The 18,788-nt window shown below is 48.7% G+C and overlaps 9 protein-coding genes across 9 annotated transcripts; 8 read left to right on the forward strand and 1 right to left on the reverse strand.

Moving 5' to 3' along the window:
• Positions 1–563: 563 nt before the first annotated feature.
• On the reverse strand, positions 564–1,560 carry LACBIDRAFT_292620 (uncharacterized protein; the record flags this gene model as incomplete). The annotated part of the gene is made up of 3 exons (XM_001876278.1): positions 564–782; positions 841–1,288; positions 1,340–1,560. 3 exons carry the CDS (start codon positions 1,558–1,560, stop codon positions 564–566), a joined length of 888 nt encoding a protein of 295 aa, XP_001876313.1.
• A 229-nt stretch (positions 1,561–1,789) lies between these two features.
• LACBIDRAFT_323025 (uncharacterized protein) lies at positions 1,790–2,638 on the forward strand (the record flags this gene model as incomplete). Its single annotated transcript, XM_001875864.1, has 3 exons — positions 1,790–2,087; positions 2,138–2,348; positions 2,407–2,638. The coding sequence occupies 3 exons, from the start codon at positions 1,790–1,792 to the stop codon at positions 2,636–2,638; spliced, it is 741 nt and encodes a 246-aa protein (XP_001875899.1).
• Positions 2,639–2,833: 195 nt separating this feature from the next.
• Positions 2,834–5,604, forward strand: LACBIDRAFT_245059 (uncharacterized protein; the record flags this gene model as incomplete). The annotated part of the gene is made up of 10 exons (XM_001875865.1): positions 2,834–2,935; positions 2,987–3,074; positions 3,124–3,203; positions 3,257–3,424; positions 3,483–4,358; positions 4,408–4,588; positions 4,642–5,127; positions 5,174–5,303; positions 5,355–5,457; positions 5,527–5,604. 10 exons carry the CDS (start codon positions 2,834–2,836, stop codon positions 5,602–5,604), a joined length of 2,292 nt encoding a protein of 763 aa, XP_001875900.1.
• Positions 5,605–6,618: 1,014 nt separating this feature from the next.
• Positions 6,619–8,163, forward strand: LACBIDRAFT_309234 (uncharacterized protein; the record flags this gene model as incomplete). The annotated part of the gene is made up of 1 exon (XM_001875866.1): positions 6,619–8,163. One exon carries the CDS (start codon positions 6,619–6,621, stop codon positions 8,161–8,163), a length of 1,545 nt encoding a protein of 514 aa, XP_001875901.1.
• Positions 8,164–8,654: 491 nt separating this feature from the next.
• LACBIDRAFT_309235 (uncharacterized protein) lies at positions 8,655–10,823 on the forward strand (the record flags this gene model as incomplete). The annotated part of the gene is made up of 2 exons (XM_001875867.1): positions 8,655–8,944; positions 9,008–10,823. The coding sequence occupies 2 exons, from the start codon at positions 8,655–8,657 to the stop codon at positions 10,821–10,823; spliced, it is 2,106 nt and encodes a 701-aa protein (XP_001875902.1).
• Positions 10,824–10,929: 106 nt separating this feature from the next.
• LACBIDRAFT_309236 (uncharacterized protein) lies at positions 10,930–11,145 on the forward strand (the record flags this gene model as incomplete). The annotated part of the gene is made up of 1 exon (XM_001875868.1): positions 10,930–11,145. One exon carries the CDS (start codon positions 10,930–10,932, stop codon positions 11,143–11,145), a length of 216 nt encoding a protein of 71 aa, XP_001875903.1.
• Positions 11,146–11,883: 738 nt separating this feature from the next.
• LACBIDRAFT_309237 (uncharacterized protein) lies at positions 11,884–12,453 on the forward strand (the record flags this gene model as incomplete). Its single annotated transcript, XM_001875869.1, has 1 exon — positions 11,884–12,453. The coding sequence occupies one exon, from the start codon at positions 11,884–11,886 to the stop codon at positions 12,451–12,453; it is 570 nt and encodes a 189-aa protein (XP_001875904.1).
• A 216-nt stretch (positions 12,454–12,669) lies between these two features.
• On the forward strand, positions 12,670–15,065 carry LACBIDRAFT_188199 (uncharacterized protein; the record flags this gene model as incomplete). Its single annotated transcript, XM_001875870.1, has 12 exons — positions 12,670–12,885; positions 12,937–13,081; positions 13,134–13,197; positions 13,252–13,390; positions 13,441–13,584; positions 13,638–13,650; positions 13,713–13,900; positions 13,964–14,024; positions 14,077–14,177; positions 14,233–14,351; positions 14,403–14,703; positions 14,756–15,065. 12 exons carry the CDS (start codon positions 12,670–12,672, stop codon positions 14,864–14,866), a joined length of 1,602 nt encoding a protein of 533 aa, XP_001875905.1. The 3' UTR covers positions 14,867–15,065.
• Positions 15,066–16,846: 1,781 nt separating this feature from the next.
• On the forward strand, positions 16,847–18,589 carry ALG7 (N-acetylglucosaminephosphotransferase; the record flags this gene model as incomplete). The annotated part of the gene is made up of 7 exons (XM_001875871.1): positions 16,847–17,088; positions 17,136–17,286; positions 17,338–17,551; positions 17,603–17,930; positions 17,984–18,172; positions 18,221–18,461; positions 18,515–18,589. 7 exons carry the CDS (start codon positions 16,847–16,849, stop codon positions 18,587–18,589), a joined length of 1,440 nt encoding a protein of 479 aa, XP_001875906.1.
• Positions 18,590–18,788: the final 199 nt, after the last annotated feature.

Consider the following 18,788-nt stretch of genomic DNA (forward strand, 5'->3'; position numbering starts at 1 on the left):
ATTATACACACTACAAACAACAATAGGGAGTCATTTTACCTCATTCCAACAAATATATTGAGTGAAAAATACATAAAATGGAGAATAAGTTCAAATTTACCTTTTAGAGGAGGATATAAAATTTTCTAGCCCAGAGACTTTATGAAACTCATAACAATAGCAGGGAGATCCAGTGTTCAAAATATCTCTTCCTCAAGTTGTGAATTGCTTTCAGTAGGTTGCAGTCATTCAGAATTTCCCACTTTGTTACATCCCATTTTTGGCACTTGTCACAGTCAATTCCCTGCCTTATCCTGAGTTTTCAATTGTTCATCCCCAGACTTGGTATATACAATCTACACCTCCTTAGCTATATTTTATACACTAGAACTTAGTTCTCAAAATGTTTGATTCTTGTGTTATAGCACCAACTTTGTCCAAAAAATGATCAGACAATCTTTTTGCTCAGTTAGTGTACATATCACTTTTCATAAAACCCTGCGAACTTCATTTTGGCCTTGCCAATACTTTCAAGTAATCCGCGTGCGCCAATCAAAAAATCAAAAATGTACGAAAGCAACAGATCACCACTTTCCCCTTCGCACGGCCCTTTTGGCGTGTAGAGTATTTCTTCCTCTCGCCCCTCTGACGGATTGTAGCTCCTCGAATTTCTTTTTCGCGTAGCGTTTTGCCTCTGCATCGTCCACCAACTCGTCCACCAATGTTCGTTTTCGGTTTGCCCGGGTAAGGTTATCCCCACTCGCAGTCCCAAAGGGTGTGGAGGACGGAAGAATCGTACCGATCTGAAAAAAAAAAATAGCATGAGCTCTTGGGATACGGGTGTGAAGAAAAAGAGCATACCGCAAAATACTTGGGCAAACCTTTGATTCCCTTGCCCTCTCCTTCCTCTTTTCTGTAGAAGCGTTTGGGATCAAGTTGGTTTCGGAGACGCAAAGCCTCGACTTCACGATGGAGGCGGGGAAGGTCGGCTTCTGACGGAGCCGGGAGGTCAAACCAGTCTGGTCCAGCAGTCCTCTGTTTTAACTTGCATTGACGCGTTTCAACAACAAAGCCATGCAAATATGAAAAAATATGCGCTACCTCTTTTTTTTGCTTTTTGGTCAAGGGTTTCCCAGAGGATGTTAATTCTGGTGGCGGTATTGGAGGGGCGGGTGCGCTGCGCGAAGACGAAGCTTTTTCTGCCAATTCAGTGTCCGGATCTCGAATGGAAGAAGGCCCGTCAAATCTTGACTGTCCGAGCTCAAAGTAAGGTGTAGGAAGTATTCCCGGGTCTAATGAGGGCATTGGACTGTACTTTCCATGAGCAGTGAAGCATAGGTTTGCATGGACGCTATCTTACGGTCGCGAGTCGCTGTCGAGGGTGATAACATCCTCCTGTGCTTCGACCTCGTCTCTCGCAGATATGGCTGCTAGAATAGCATTCTTTTTTGCCCTCGCTATAAGTGAGTCGAGGTACTCCTGTGTAATTTCTGGTTCGCTGTCTGAATCCGACGAGTCGTAGGAGTCGTCCGAGTCCGAGTCCGAGTCTGATTGCTCTGAATGAGAAAAATGATCAGGCATGAGTGAGAGAGAGAAGAGTTGCCGAATTAGGACGGGACCTCCCTTGCTCATTCAAATGCAACACAATCTGTGTCGCCAAACTCTGCGTCTGTCCTTTTCTAGCCGCTCCTTCATACGCCCGTGTATCCGTCTTGCACACTCAGATGCTCAATTTACTCCGCCTCCCCAACAACAATCCCGAACTACAACATTTGGCTTCAAAACTGTCCCCGAAGACGCGAAGGAGTCCATGGTCAAGGATGTTTTCGACTCGGTAGCCTCCAACTATGACCTAATGAACGACGCAACGTCTTTCGGAGTACACAGATTGTGGAAAGACACGTTCGTCTCTTCCTTGAAGCCTGGAAGAAAGGGCCCGCTACGATGCATAGACGTGGGAGGCGGTACCGGTGACATCGCGCTCCGTATTTTGGATTACGCGAAGGACAACCACTACGACAGGGAGACTACCGTCGAGGTTGTAGACATCAATGCACAAATGTTGAAGGAGGGTTTCAAGCGTTTCAAGAGGACGATGTATCACAATAGTCAGTGAACTCCACTCATTGGTTTTTTACCTAAATTGAACTTTGTCCAGCTCCTCAAATCTCTTTCCACGAGGCCAACGCTCAAAGCCTGCCACCCACCCAATTTTTGGACAATAGTTACGACCTATATACCATCGCATTTTGCATCCGGAACTGCACATCGATTCCTGAGGTCTTAAAAGAGGCCCACCGCGTCCTTAAACCTGGAGGAACATTCGCATGCCTGGAATTTAGCCGAGTAGGCAATCCCATTCTCAACGCGTGAGTCTGTCCATTCGACTTTTCTTTTCCTTTCGTCTCTAAGCATTGTTTCGCGTAGGTTGTATGATCAATACTCTTTCACGATGATTCCTTTGCTGGGTACCATCCTTGCAGGTGACCGTGACTCGTATCAATATCTCGTCGAGTCGATTCGGAAGTTCCCCCCTCAACCAGAGTTCGCTCAGATGATTCGCGACGCCGGCTTCTCGACGGGTAAAGATGTGGATGGTGGCGCGTGGACAGATCTGTGGGGTGGTATCGCGTCAATTCACACCGGAGTCAAGGTGTAGAGCTCTGCCAAAAAATGCTGTCCATACAGCGCTTGTGTTCGTAGACTTTATTAGAGCTTAAATATTGGGATGTGAACGCGACAGCCACGCGACTGGGCCCAAATTAGTTTCACTTTGTTTGCGCAATCTGGCTACGAGAGGACTGTCACGATCCCTCCCACCACCACCATCATGGCCGCCAACGCCCCATTCCCTATGCCCCCAGCCTCCGCAGACTTGGCCACGACGTGGGCCTTTCTCGAAGAAGGAGTCGACCATATCATGACGAAGTTACAGACAGGTGTTTCTTACTCCAAGGTAATCTAATCATCCCAATGCATCAACACCTCACTCACCAGAGAACGATAGTATATGTCATTGTATACTGTAGCATACAACTACTGCACGTCCTCCAAGATGCATGGGACATCAGACTCAATCGGGATAGGGAGCCGGAGTGAGTCGCTATCAACTCCTTGGAGTGCTTGGACTGAAAGACCCTGTAGCAGGAGCGAACCTGATGGGATCTGATCTGTATAATAATCTAATCCGATACTTCGTGGCGCACCTGAAAGGCTTGCGGGATGTCAGTCCTTCAACTTTCAGAAAGCTCCCTCTACTGACGCGCCGCCCACGTAGAAAACAGACGCGTTACAGGACGAAGCCTTGCTACGATATTATGCTGAGGAGTGGGATCGGTATACGACAGGCGCGAACTATATCAATCGGCTTTTCACGTACTTGAATCGTCATTGGGTAAAGCGGGAGAGGGACGAGGGACGAAAGGGAGTGTATCCAGTGTACACTGTGAGCATCACCTTGAATGAAAAATATTTTCTCCCCAGTGACCCGTAGACTCTCCAAGCTTGCTTTGGTTCAATGGAAAAACAATCTATTCATTCCCGTACAACAAAAACAGACAAAACTAGCAAACGCCATCCTCAGACTGATTGAAGCGCAACGAAACGGGGACACCATTGACCAAGGCTTGGTGAAGAAGGTTGTCGACTCCTTTGTCTCGCTTGGTCTAGACGACACAGACACGAACAAGGCATGTCTGGATGTCTACAAAGAACATTTCGAATTGCCCTTCATCGACGCGACTGAGAAATACTACAAACAAGAATCTGAATCCTTTTTAGCAGCCAGTAGTGTTTCGGACTACCTAAAAAAGGCGGAAGATCGCCTGCGGGAAGAGGAGGATCGAGTTGAGCGATATCTCAACACTCAAACAAGAAAGCCCTTGATCGGCAAATGTGAACATGTTCTTATCCACGAACGGTCTAAATTGATGTGGGATAGCTTCCAATCGTTGCTGGACTTTGACAGGGATGAAGATTTGCAGAGAATGTACTCTTTGTTGTCGCGGATCCCGGAAGGTCTGGAACCGTTGCGCAAAAACTTCGAGGAGCACGTCAAAAAGGCTGGATTGGCGGCTGTATCAAAACTCGTCGGGGAATCCGGTGCGAACGTTGATGCTTTGGACCCCAAGGCATACGTCGATGCGCTGCTTGACGTTCACAGGAAGAATTCTGATACCGTCACCAGGAGCTTTAGAGGAGAGGCTGGATTCGTGGCAAGCTTGGACAAAGCGTGTCGAGAGTTCGTGAACAGGAACGCTGCGACTGGACCCTCAAACTCGAAATCTCCTGAGCTGATCGCCAAGCATGCTGATCTTCTCCTACGGAAAAACAACAAACTGGCGGAAGAAGGCGATCTGGAAGGTGCTTTGAACCGCGTGGTACGTTTCTCGCCGGTTTCTTTCCACTGTCAATTGGAATGTTGTCCAGATGATTTTGTTCAAATATATCGAAGACAAGGACGTCTTTCAGACATTCTACACCACGAAACTGTCCAAGCGCCTCATACATGGCGTCTCCGCGTCGGATGAGAGCGAGGCCAGTATGATTTCAAAGCTCAAGGAGGCTTGCGGCTTTGAGTACACCAACAAGCTCCAGCGTATGTTTACAGGTATGAATGCGATCAAACACTTCAAGTGATGATCTGACGGTATGGCGGATTAGACATGAGTCTTAGCAAAGATTTGACGGATCAGTTCAAGAGTCGGATGGAGCAAACTCACGACGATATGGACATTAGCTTCACCATCATGGTGCTGGGCACCAACTTTTGGCCGTTGCATCCGCCTCCGCACGAGTTCTTGATCCCGGCGGAGATCCTCCCCACTTACGATCGTTTCCAGAAGTACTACCAGATGAAGCACTCTGGTCGAAAGCTAACATGGCTCTGGAATTACTCAAAAAACGAACTGCGGACAAATTATCTGAATCAGAAGTATATTCTGATGACGAGCACGTTTCAGATGGCTGTTCTGCTGCAGTATAATAAAAACGACACACTATCACTTTCTGAACTGTCGGCCGCTACCTCGATACCCAAGGACTATCTTGGTCAGGTGTTGGCGATATTGGTGAAGGCGAAGATCCTCATCAATGAGGAAACCGACCAGTACGATTTAAACCCTGGTGGGTCCATTCAGCTTGCCATATGTCAACTCTTTAATCTCTTGTCTTTGGTGTTCTTTTCGTTGCGCAGGTTTCAAGTCGAAGAAGATAAGGGTGAATCTCAATTTGCCAATAAAAGCTGAAACGAAAACGGAGTCGACGGACGTTCTCAAGACCGTTGACGAAGACAGAAAATACGTGATACAGGCGACCATCGTTCGGTATACAAACCACTTCTCACCCCTTCTTACTGTCCACTCATGGGATTACAGAATCATGAAGGCCCGAAAAACGATGAAGAACCAGCCCTTGATTCAAGAAGTCATTTCGCAGATTTCACAAAGATTCGCACCGAAGATTCCAGATATTAAGAAGGTCTGTCCACAGACGGGCAACTTGGGAGTTGAAATGTTGACTTTTTTTTTTTTTTTTTGCTTTTCTCAGGCTATCGACACTCTCCTCGAGAAGGAGTACATTGAACGAGTGGAAGGAACAAGAGACACGTTTGCATACATGGCATAGGATTTTTTCATTCGTTTTTCTGCGCTCCTTGTAGCATAGTTTTGCGACATCTGTTGTAATTTAGTTGTTTCAATTGGTCAATCTTTTTTCCCCGCGGTGACCTTCTGTCATTGCTCCTTAAACCGGCTGACCATCGTCGTTTTCCTGAGTTGAAGTTAAGCTTTGAAGTTAAATTTTTTGTTTTGAGCGCCTGGCGCGTGTTTGGGTGAGGTCCAAAGAGGATTCAAGGGGTGATGGTGAAACTCCGATATACCCTCGAACAAAAATCCATCCAGGACTGCATCCAATCAGTGTTGCTCCATTTCCGACATCTTGCCGTCCGATGAGAACCCGTTGCTTGTTTTCGGATTCCAAGTCTACAAAATTCTCGTGCATCGGAAGTTCAGTCTCATGCGACTCGCTCAGCCGTTGTAGCTGACGGTTTTTCAAGATCACTGTACCCCTTTTCGTTTCCGAGTGGCCGAGTGTCAGGGGAAGATGAGGTTAGCTGTTGCGAGAATTCTGTACCTGACATGAAAAGGAAGATTGAAGCCCTCACAATCGTTTGCGGTCCTGACCGAGGTACACAGGCAGGCCAAGCGCAAATGGCATTATGGTTGAAACGACAGTCGCTTTTTATGGTAGGTCGGCGTCAGATAAGGTGTCTTGGCCATTTCTCAAAAGAAATATGGCAACATTCCACTGTTGAGCTTCACCCACCCTACTGGCACTTGAGCTCCCACAACCGCGAGAGCGGATCACCACGATGTTTTCACAGGGCTTGCTTGAAAATTTCTGACCTTGCATGCGAATTAGATTCTGAATTGAGGCACTGTTCGTACTTCTCAAGCTCCGGAGATTATCATTGATGTTGCATTGATGCATAGTTGGTGCCTTTGGGTCCTAGATGGGCGAGTTCTTGACTGGCGTTTGACACACCGCCGGTGGCAAGCTTGACACTGACAGTGAGCGTTGAGTAAAAAAGGTTGAACGGATTGAACAACAGTGCACAACACGGGCCAAACGGCCCAAGCCATGTCGGCCAACCTGCGGGACCACATCTTATCTACGCTCTCCTCTCTTCCCGGCACTCGCGAATTTCACCTTCACGTTCTTGTTTCTTCTCCTCGAAAGAATTCCTCGCTTTATTACTTTGCGAGGCCGCGGCCTAGGGTCTATCTTCAGGACATTCTGGTCCTGCTCTCTGAGCAAAGATCCCTCGACTCGCCACGCATTCTTGTCAGTGCCATTGAGGCAGCAGTATACCATATACCAGCCACATCCTCCGCTGTATTATACGTGTCAAAAGTTGACTCAACCGGCCAAGCCACTGCGCCGTCTCCGACATCGCACTTGGTGCGGGCCTTGCTCTCATTTTACGTTGATCCTTGGACACGACCTCTTGCCGTAGACCATCTATGGATTCAGCTTTTTGCTCGAGCACAGGCACAGTACCTTTTTCCAAATTCCGCGGAATACCCCGGAAAGCGTCCCCTCAGTGACATAAAGCTCTGCGTTTGGTGGAAGCGCGTCTTATCGCAGGTCGCAGGGGAGGCCAAACCCGAAACAATCATAAAACCCTTTTACGTTCTGCCAGGATGCAGTGAGTTTGAGGCGGAAGATTCGTTGAGGATCGCGTCCTCTTCTACGGCCAGTCCTACGGGATTGAAGTGGATTTATGGGCACCCATACTCGTTGTCCGAAATACCTTTACCCTGCCCGACTAGTATTGTGGCTCCGAATCTTGGGCATTATATCCCAAACTTTGACGATGATCCCAAGTCCAGATTCTTGGATGAAATAGCTTATACGACTGATGAGGGAATAAAATCTCCTGTCAGAAAGCGGTCGCGCACGAATGAGGAGTCTGGAGACAAAAAGAAGTCTACGGGCAACGAAGGATCCACCCCGTCAAGTAAGGATGACCGTCCACTGGGAGAATTGGGCAAGGTGACGCCTGACGAGTTTTGGGAGAGGATGTCCTTCCGTCAGGAATGTGTGGCGGGAGCCGTCACCGGCTTCTTTACCCTCATAGTATCCTCGTCCTCACCAACGTCCCCAGATAACGCCACTCAAAGATCGATTTCTCCGCTCGCTCCGCAGCCAGGACAGGTTTCTTCACAGCTGAACAAGCGTATCATTACGTCTCTACAAACAGGGAACGAGTTTTCAACGACCGAGCGTTCAATTCGGGCTACAGAAACGTTGGAAACTGCGATAAAGGGTCTATGTGATGGAATTACAACTGCCCGGAGTAGCGATGGACCACCAGCACCCACACGTCCACGCAAACTCGACCGATGCACTACTCCTGAACCTGAGACTCCATCTCTACTCGCCCCGCCGAGCACACCGCCGCGACGACTTCATGGGAAAGCCGTACTGCCAGATGTCTCTCCAAACCCTTTCCCAGAGCCCGTCGCGTCTTTGGAAACATACCATTCTCATATTTATGGATCCATCTCTGTCCGCAACCCTGCTGCGGTAGACAAAAATACATCTGTGAAGGCTGATGCTGCCCCAGCTATCCCACAGGTCACAGTGCTGACAGTTAGGCGGAAGAAGAAAAGAACGGATTAAGGGAGGCTATGTGAGATTTTTTGCATGGGTGCTTTGACAGCGCCTATTTGTTGAAACATTGTACTTTTTTGCAAGCCTCATGGGGCATTCGATAACTTGCTTGTATGATTTCTGTGCGCCGGAGTTAGGCTACCATATGTGGTGATTATTGTATTTCAGGGGAATTGATATGATCGGGACAAGAGCGGAAAGTTTTGTTCGATTTAGAATTCTTTTCATCTTTTTAATTTAGTCGAACCCGGTAACCTGCAACGAGCCGCGCAAAGCCGTGCCACCTTGGCTCACACTTTGTTGCAACAGTCGCAACCAGCTTTGCAACCAACATTCAGCTGGCCTACCTGCTCATCGTCCACGACGACCATCAATCCTCCTTCCCGACGCACCCTCGTCGTCCTTATCAACCTTCTCTCCTTTGGCCCTGCCGCCCTTGCCTTGTCTGGCCCTCTCTTTCTTCTTTCACGCGCCCTTGTTCCCATCACTTCCTCTCTAGTATGTCTGTCAACCATGGCAGCATGGCAACGCATGGCCCTCAGGTCCTCCCCTCTTTCGCCCAGGCGTTTAGCACCCATTCCCTCAGCAATATCCCTGGAAACAATTCTTTGCCACCCATCCAGTCGCGTCGCCCACCAATGGACCATCGCGGCGTTCATCGTTCGCCTTCTCCACGATCTCGTTCCAGACCAGGCAGTGAAGAGAATTCAGATTCCAGGACAGCAGGGAGGAAACGAACTCATAATGATATCACGTCTGCAACGCGCGATGAGGAACCTTCTGGTTCAGAGTACGTGAATTTACCTACCGCCTTCCTTCTGCCGATAATCTTATTTATCTCTACGCATCGTAGCCGTGGCTCTCCGAATCTAGTTCGGGTTAAGCAAGAGCAAGATCAAGATATGCTCGATCCAAGCCCCCCGCCGCCAGATAAACCTGGCGGGCAGAGGCTGGCCCACGACTTTGGAGGCGCCCCCCCCCCATCGAGCTTGCTTCCCTCTCCGATGAAAAAGCGTCGCATGACGGTCAGCGGTGCGCCGCACGCCTTGAACACTGACGTAAGAGCACCGGCAGACCAGACCAACTCGACACCTATTTCTCCGGTGGTCATGGGGTTTACTATACAAAGGGATAATCCGTCCGCTGTGGAACAGGTTAGATCTATGATTACTGTGAAGCAAAAGCAAAAGGCTCTCATCGAGCAGCGAAGGGGGAGCGTAGCGGGTGTCATGTCACCCAACATGACCGCTAACAATCCCTCCCCAGCCCCTGTTGAAGAACGCATTTCTTCAACCTCAAAACCCCCTTCTGTGCCCGTCCGCACCACTCGCCGTAGTCCAAACATGGCGGCGGCTTCGCGGAGGCCGCCCAACTCTTCTGCTCAAAGTCATGGGAACCCTCGTGCGCCCAGCCCTAACTCGACGAGCCAGCAACAGTTACAGGTTCCCAGCCAGGCCTCTCATCACTCCCTTCCTCCGCCTCCCATCAGTTTTGCCAAGCGTCGTGCTGCGCAAATGGGAGGGAAGAAGAAGCCAGCGGACATCGTCATCAGTCCTCGGGAGTTACATACTCCAGAACAGTTTCAGCCTTCTATTCAAAGCGCTCCTCCCATCCCTCATGCTGGGCAAGGGCAGTTCGGAAGATTTACTATGGCGCTTCCTCGATTGCCTTCCATTATGGGCGTGAACGAAAACGTGCGCAAAATACCTGGGAATGTTCCACCAACACCCACGCGACTGGCATTACAACGCAACGCTGGAGCTCCTACACCTCCTTCCATTACCGTGTCTGGGGCTCCAATACGGTCACCGCCAGCATCAGTCCCGATTGCATCAACCCTCGTTCCTCCCACCCCTGCTTCACTTCATCATCCAGGGTACTCGGGTGATAAATCGGCATTCCTGGCGCCGTTTGAGATGTTTTACGATGCTCTGAACGACTCAAAACAACTTAAGACGTGGCTTGGCGAACAGTTACAGAAGTCAAATGCTCTTATGCAAACCTTGACTCAGCAGCAGGAAAGGCTCAACGACGTGGTGGAAGCCATGATGGAAAGACGGATGGCAACTGTACACACTGAAATCTCGGGCTTACGCCAGCGTGTTGGAGAGCTAGAGGATGCCCTTCGCGATGCAACTTCTGGTCGACGGCATAGTATTGATTTCACCGGTGGTGCGTTATCTGCGACCAAACAGTCATTACTAAATGGGGCTTCGTCTGCTGCGCCATCCATGTCTGAAGGATATACATTCCCTCCTGCACCTTCCGATTCTATGCGGCATCACTCAAGGCGGCCGTCATCGCCAGCATGGGGACAAGACCGAGACGGACGCAGCCAGTTTACAACAGAACTGGAACCTGAGTCATCGGTGCCTTATGATGCCAGACGCACGTCGGTCTCTGCTAGCCGTCTGGATCCTCCTCGAATCCACAATCAAGACGCTTCCCATTTCAGGACGCCCAATACAATGCAGTCGCCGCCCCAGCTGTACCATGAGAATCCAATACATCTCCCTAACAAGCCTTCAAGGGGTGAACGACCACCACTTAGTAGGCAGGCGTCACATACCTCACAGCACGGCGAACGGTGTGACAGTCCAAAATTGAAACGGGCAGGTAGCAGAAGAAACTCTATCGTCATGTCGCCACCTGAAGGCGACGATAGCTAAGTCGTCATATATATTATGTCAAATTGCTTTCCCTCGTTGTCGCTGCACTTTTTATTCTTTTTTTCTTTTCTTGTTCACGATCTTCCGACGAACTCTTGGACGCTGTATGATGACCCCGCCCTCTCCTTTTTTCTATGGTTCCAAAAGTTTTCGCATCCAATGGAGGGATTCAAACCATCACCCCTTCCCGTTTGTGACAGACCGTCTTGGTCTGTTGATACTCTGGGATTTTCGCCTTCCTCTTGCACCATCTCAACCCCTTGTATCCCCTGCTCTGAGCCTTGGTCCCACTCGTTCTTTACAAAACTTCATATGTAACTAATGTAAATGTACCAGTTTTACCTAACTCCTTCGTTGCTCGCACACACACTCCTTTGCTCGACAATACTATACCCCCTCTTTTTTTTCTTATCCACATCATACCCTAGGTCTGTTTCTGCTCACAATCATTCTTCGTCTCACTTTCACGTCCATGTGCGTCCGGGAACTCGACCTTTGTGAAACGGCCAACGGCTGCGCTGAATGTGCCTGTACTTCTCGAAGAAAATCCGCAGAAAGCAACAGGGCCTTCATCTGGTGACTCGGTACATTACGACAAGGAATGGACACTCTCATTCAAGTTCAACAGTGTTCGATAGCTTATAGATAAGTACAGCAAGGTAAATCTTTTCCCTTTACAGCAACGATGCAAGAAAACGGTCCAGTTGACAGGGGTACAAAGTATCAACAGCACAAAAACTATAGCAAGGTGGATCTTCTAGCGGGGAGTGTCTTCGAGCGTTCAAAGAAAGCAACGATGACCCAACGCGACCTCAATTGGGCAGTGGTTCTTCGGAAGAGCACCCGGAGATCCGTTTAGAAAAGAAATTGATTCGTGACCCACACAGTTGTCCGAAGCGTCCGAAATACTGAAACAGTTATTTATCTCTCGTTGGGATTGAGCATAGTACGGAGTAAGAGCTGACCAGCATTTTGTTGCCAAGGTCAGTGACTTCCAAATGAGGACGATTAAGGGTCGTGGGAATTATATCACTCACCTTTCCTCTACCAACACATCGCAATGGATGGGCGTCGACAACTCGCGTTTGGGCTATCGCTCGTGCGGGGGTATGCGTCTAAATACCCTCGCCCAAAACCAGGGACGTCAGAACGACCAGCATATCACCCACGAGATCCACTGGTCAACAATCCCAAAGCCGTGGTTGTACCTTTAGCGGACGAGAACCTCACATTCATTCACCGTCCACCCCCAACCGCACCATCACCGATTTCTTTAACAACGTCACCTATATCCGCACTACTTCGCCCTCCCACTGCGGCTCAGGATGTTCCACTCCCACCTCTGCTGCGACGTACGCCGGAAAAGGAAGAGACACCCATTTCTAAAAAAGCTATTCTCAAGATGCAGCAACTCCGAGCATCCAATCCCACGGTGTATTCTGGTCAAAAGCTCGCAAAGATGTTCAATTGTTCAAGAGGGTTCGTGACGGTCGTGACACGGCTAAAAACCGCACAACGGACTACGATGCGGAAGGAACTAGAAGCGCAACACGCAGAAAGACGAGAGAAGTGGAGTGAGAGGCATTCAATTGTGAAGGCTGTTCGTAAGAAGAGACGGGAACTGTGGTAATAACGCCTGGTATGCATGGCCAACTCATTTTCGACCCTCCCCAAAACTGAAGTATATGCAGTCCCGTGATGCACCGGCGGCGGAGATCCGTTACCCCAACCAGTCCTAGATGTGTAACACATACATAATGCAAACTGATTCACATGCCCTCCACTACAAATTCCATCTAAAATATAAATACTAACTGCTCCTAACCACTTTTTCATTACCCCAGTCATGTCCCTCTCCCTCTCCGCATCTGCCCCACGCATTCCTCCATTCTTCCTCAACACCGACCATCGTCAACGATGTCTTGCACAGCTTCGTAGCAAACATACTGGTCTCGAAAAGTACATCTACCTCAATGGCCTCAAAGAACGCGACCCCAACCTCTTTTACGAGGTCCTCCTCGGTAACATGCTCGAGATTATTCCCATTCTCTACACTCCAACGGTGGGTACTCCGACTTTCTCCGTGTATATGCGCCTCATCCTGGTCTGTAAGGTTGGCGATGCTTGCTCAAATTACTCTCACATCTGGCGTCGCCCTGAAGGTCTCTATGTTACGATTGAGAACAAGGGGCACATCAACCAGGTCCTCCGAACCTGGGCTTCTGGCCAGGCGTCTCGCATTGCTGTCGTGACAGACGGTAGGCAGCTCCGTTCCCTTCGGTTCGGCCTACTCACCGCGCATCCCCGAAGGCTCTCGCATTCTCGGGTTAGGTGACCTGGGCGCCAACGGGCTCCCCATCTCTATTGGAAAACTGTAACGGTTTCGCAGTTTCACTTCCCTTCCAATAATAAACCAATCCTTCTTTAGAGACTTGTACATTGCCGGCGCTGGCATCAAGCCCACCACTACCGTTCCTATATGCCTCGACCTTGGCACAAATACTCAAAGGTACCTAGAGGATCCTCTGTACCTGGGCGTACGCCGAAAGCGCCCTGACGCCGCAGAGGTGAGTTACTGAAATCAACCCTCGTATGCAATCATTAATACTTTTTAAAGATGGACGAATTCATGAAGGAATTTATGGAGGCAATGAAGGACGTCTTTCCTCAGTTACTCGTTCAGTTCGAAGACTTTTCGACCGACAACGCTTTCAAGTATCTTGACATGTTCAGGTCACAATACCGTGTCTTCAACGATGATGTATGCGTCTTTACATCATTGTCCTCCCGTTCTCATCCGCCCTTCTCTTTTAGATTCAAGGCACAGGTCAGTTCGTTGTGGTCGGCGCCTTACGGAATGGTGTCTGATCAATCTCACCATATATACAGGATCCGTGGTTCTGTCCGGGTTCTTCAATGCTGCCCGACTGGCGTCATCTGCTGCTGGCACGCCAATATCAGAACACCGAGTCTTGTTCTTTGGCGCGGGTTCGGCCGGAATCGGTGTTGCTAAACAGTTGATGTCGTTCTTCACCCTGTTGGGCCTGAGTGAAGATGAGGCCAAGAAGAGAATCTACGTTAGTTCACATGATCTATCTCTGCTACTCTTACCCAAGAACTCTAATCGGTTTTTTCATCAGACCGTAGACTCTAAAGGCTTGATTACGGCAGACAGACCAGGGTTGCAAGAACACAAGAAATGTTCGACCTCGTTTTTTTCTCATTTCACATCGGCTGATTCTTTCCCGTCCAGACTTCGCCCGCACCGACTATGACGGCTCTGCACTTACCAAACTAATTGACATCATTGAACATGTTAAACCCACCGCTCTTCTCGGCTTGAGCACTATCCCAGTAGGCCAACTGTCTATGCGCTTTCTATCAACTTACTGACCAAACTTGGTGATAGAATGCGTTCACGGAAGATGTCGTGAAACTGTTGGCTAAAACCAATGTCCGTCCGATTATCTTCCCTCTGTCAAACCCGGTGTCCCTGTGCGAACTAGACTATTCCGATGCCATTCGCTGGTTAGTTTTTGACGAACGCTTCTTGGTTTCACTTACTCACTGACCCCGTAGGACAAATGGCTCCGTCATTTTCGCTTCTGGCAGCCCGTACAAGCCTGTGGAGTTTGAAGGCAAGATATATGAGCCTGGACAGGGAAACAACATGTACATCTTCCCCGGTATTGGGTTGGGTTCCATCCTTTCCAAAGCGAGGCACGTCACGGACGCAATGGTGGAGCAGGCCGCGATCTCATTGGCCTCGTCTCTCACAAACGAGGAAAAAGATTGTGATTTGGTCTACCCGCGTCTCACCCGCATCCGTGATATCAGCGCCCACATCGCATTGGCTGTCATCCGGGCTGCTCAAAAGGATGTGAGTTACCTTGGTCCCCTAAGAGAGCATTCAATCTAATTTTTAAACTCAGAACGTCGACGAAAACGCTCTCTTCCGAGGTTTATCTGACGATGCGTTGTTGGAGTATATCAAGGCGAAGCAATGGCAACCGACAAACATTCAGTCCTTCCCTCGTCTCTGACCGGTCACCCTTGATGCTTTCCTCAATTCATGTATAATATCTGTATATCGTCAAGGACTTGGCTACGTCACCTTCCAAACATCTGCACGTAGGCCAGGATCGGGAATATTCTCTTCAGGCGTCCAATTTTTTATCTAAGAAAAGCTTGCTACAAGGAATCTCTAGACAGTCATTAGAATCCCATTGCATAATGTTGAAACGGTGGTTGACTCCTTTGAGTGTTGGCAAACAGGTGAGACTGCCGCAGCCCCCAGTCTCCGTCATCGAATATAAAAATACCACATCTTTCACCCTGGAATGCAGCAAAGCCATACTACACATAACGCAAGGTTCGTGTGTCATAAACAGGGTCAGGTTGGTCAGGAGATAGTTGGTCCCGTTGCATGAGGACTCTGAACCTTCATTCTCGCCATCTTTTGAAACTTTCGAATTACCAGATTGACTGGCACGGTGGTCTGCCATCTGTCGCACAACGTTTATAGCAGCGTGCCGAAGGGGATGTTGCGTTGATCTCCGCGTATCGCATGAAATGAATGACATTGAAGGAGTTTCAAGGTGCGCAGTATCTTCCTTGTTTTCGTAAGGCGCCGGTATGTGAGCAGCGATAGGAAGCTGGGGAGAACGAGCTATAAAACCGATGAAGTTGACAAGGAAGCTATGCTAACCTCCCTGCGAACATGAGCTTCAATGGCGGCTTCTATCGCCTGTTTCATGGCCTCACGAGCCCAATGAACTTTGCCTCGCGTCCATGTCTCCGGCTCGTCCTTCCGACTGGGTGTGTATACAGTGGGCCAAAGAGCTGATTTCAAGGTGAGGGAAGGTAACGTCAGTGCAGAAGACGCCGGAATATCGAGTGGATATGGTGTAGATAAAGATATATTTTCAGGTAGTTGTGGAGGCTGAGGTGAGGTTGTGAGGAGGAGAGTTGTCGAATCATCTTGTTTCCGGATGCGTTTGAGGTGGCTCAGGTCTGGAGTGTCTAAACCGGCTTGCTTTAACCATCTTTTTGTTCTTAGGGTAGTATGATTATTAACGACCTGTATGAACTCACTTCAGGAGCGTGGCGATGTGTCTTTGGTCGAGGATATCGGTAACCCAGGCTTGCACTGCGAAAAAAAAAAAAAAAAAAAAAAAAAATGAGCGTGTCGATCGTGAATCGGACGTGTCAAGCGAACTTGTTCTGATAGAACCGGGCTCCTCCTCCTCTGGTGGTAGCTTATACCGCGTGAAGGGAAGATCTTCTTCTTTCACAGGTTCATCCGGGTTTTGAAGTGGGTCATTCGATGGTGTCGCATTATTCTCTTCAACGACGCCAGGCAACCCATCCCAACCATCGTCATTGACCTCTTCTACAACCTTATTCTCGAGCACACCAGCGGGAGAGAACCAAAGATTGTGGCCATAGAAAATATTGAGCTCTTCTTCTGGTTGCACATCACGCACGGTGACATATCGGATGGAGTCTGTGATTTTGTCGAGGGTGTAGGAGACGTTTGGGGTGTCCGAATGGTTGAATAAGGATCCTTTTGAATCTTTCAGTCTAGAAGTGGGGTACATCGCTTAATGTACAATACCGAGGCCAAGCGCGAGGGCCATGCGCTCGTTCGCCCATTTGAAGGTGTAATGGTCAAGAACGGTGTGTTTTCCTATCATGACTGAAGGTTTAGTGGTATATTGTGGGATAATTTGCTTGCTTGCCGTGCGATTCGTATTCTTCCTTTGAAAAGAGGAGGACAGGACTGATCTCTATGGTGGTATGCTTTGGAATGAAGCGAGATGCTTGAGGAATGTCAGCTCGTCGCTGGCAAGGAGATACAAGGATATTACCATGAACGCAACGCCCCTTCTCTTCGGTGACTTTGATGGTGCAGCCTGAGCTGTTTAGATGCTCAGGACCGGGGGAAGACATGGACGAGGAGGCGGGTAGTGGGCCGGCTTGCCGGGCTTTGGGTCAACGCGTCAACTGACACGACAGCTACTATGGCGCTCACATCGCGACCTCTATCTCCCGCACTTCTGTTCAGTCTAGTACCAGTGGCAGCATGGTTTATTTTGCGACCGTTCATAGATCCTGTGCCTTCTTTGCCCGCGTTGTACTCATCTATCGGGTTCTCCATCGTTGCATTCCTTGCATCAGTGTTTTTGGTGCCCGCACTCGGCCCAGCCTTCGTCAAGGCTAACTTGAAGGGGAGGGATTTGCTCAAGACCTACCAGACGCCCATGTGCGTATAATATTGATGATTGTTGCCATATCTCATCGTTTTGCTAGTCCAGAAAGCATGGGGCTTGTCTGCGCCTCCATATATATCATTCTCTTGATCTTATTTATACCTTTTGCGTTCTCCAACCCCATCTCGCAGCAAGCATATTTAAAGAGATCACATGAAGGCTTAATTGTTAAAGAATTTCCTCATTACCAGGTTGGAACCAACACTTCTATAATCATTGTTGGCTGACAATCGTCGGTTTAGCTCTCCGTATACCTCTCCTCTCTCTTGTCACTTTTGATAGCGACAATACTGGGCTTCCTGGACGACGTGTTCGACATCCGCTGGCGGCATAAGGTTCCGATCCCGATAATAGCTTCCATTCCGGTATTGATGGTTTACTACGCTGAACGTGGAAACACTACCATCGTCGTTCCGCTGCCGTTTCGATTTATTTTCGGAACGCTTGTCAATCTGGGTGAGTCTCATTTCTTAGCCCAAGTTTGTAACGCATCTCATGTCAACTTAGGACCGCTATACTACGTGTATATGTCGCTATTATCAACATTTGCAACGAACAGCATCAATATTTTAGCTGGTATTAATGGTTCAGAAGTCAGCCAGGCTTTGATAATCTCCATATCCGTGATTATCAACGACTTGTTGTATCTACCTTGGCCAGTGGATTTCCGGATACCCCTTCACCTCCTTGGAAACAAAGCGGAACTTGGGTTCGGCGGTGTTTGGAGCGCTGGTATGTCCTATGGAAGTCGAGAACTCGTAGAGAGGCATCTCTTCAGTTTGTATTTTATGCTGCCCTTGGTCGCCGTGTGTGTCGGCTTCATGTATCATAACTGGTGTGCTCACTGTATACTCTTCTTGATGCTGGTTTCTTATGTCTTTCCGATAGGTATCCAGCTCGAGTCTTTCCTGGGGACACCCTTTGCTATGTCACCGGAATGGCATTTGCTGTAGTCGGGATTCAAGCGCACTTTTCAAAGACTTTACTGCTATTTTTCATCCCTCAAATCTTTAATTTCCTACTTTCTTGTCCGCAGCTGTTTGGGCTTGTTCCTTGCCCTCGGCATAGGGTACCAAGGTAAGCTGAACCCCGATCCTGTAATGCTGTAGCTCAAGCGCACCACAGATTTGATTCAAATACTAACCTTTTACATCCTTCAAAAACGATGTTCGAACGTGGTCCACCATCGAAGATTTCGGCTCTTGTCCTGCACACACTGTCGACGCTGGGGCTTACAGAGCTGACAATACACCCGAACACTGGCAATATTCTAGAAGCTAATAATCTCACGATTCTGAATTTCTTTTTGTTGAGACTTGGGCCAATGAACGAGAAAAGTCTGGTGAAGGTATTGATACTCTCCCAGGTTAGCCATGTGAATCTTTTACATTTTATCTTACTGATTTGCTGCTTACTTAGGTTGCCGGAAGCCTGTTCGCGTTTTTCGTGAGATACGGCCTTGCTGGACTTGTGTATGATGGCGATAGGAGATAGTCATATAAATGTATTTTATCCGAAAATCAAGCAGTATTTTTTGAGGTTTTCGGCCAGCTCGAAGGTTCTCACTTTTTCCATTGAAGTTGATGCGAAGATCGGACGGCCGACGGCTTTACTTTGAACGTTCCCACGGGCGGCACATTCCATTTTGACTGGAATCACATGTGCGTCATCTGTAAAGCGCCTGATATTTATA

Source organism: Laccaria bicolor, genomic scaffold (assembly GCF_000143565.1).
Source record: "Laccaria bicolor S238N-H82 LACBIscaffold_3 genomic scaffold, whole genome shotgun sequence".
NCBI classification, from domain to species: domain Eukaryota; kingdom Fungi; phylum Basidiomycota; class Agaricomycetes; order Agaricales; family Hydnangiaceae; genus Laccaria; species Laccaria bicolor.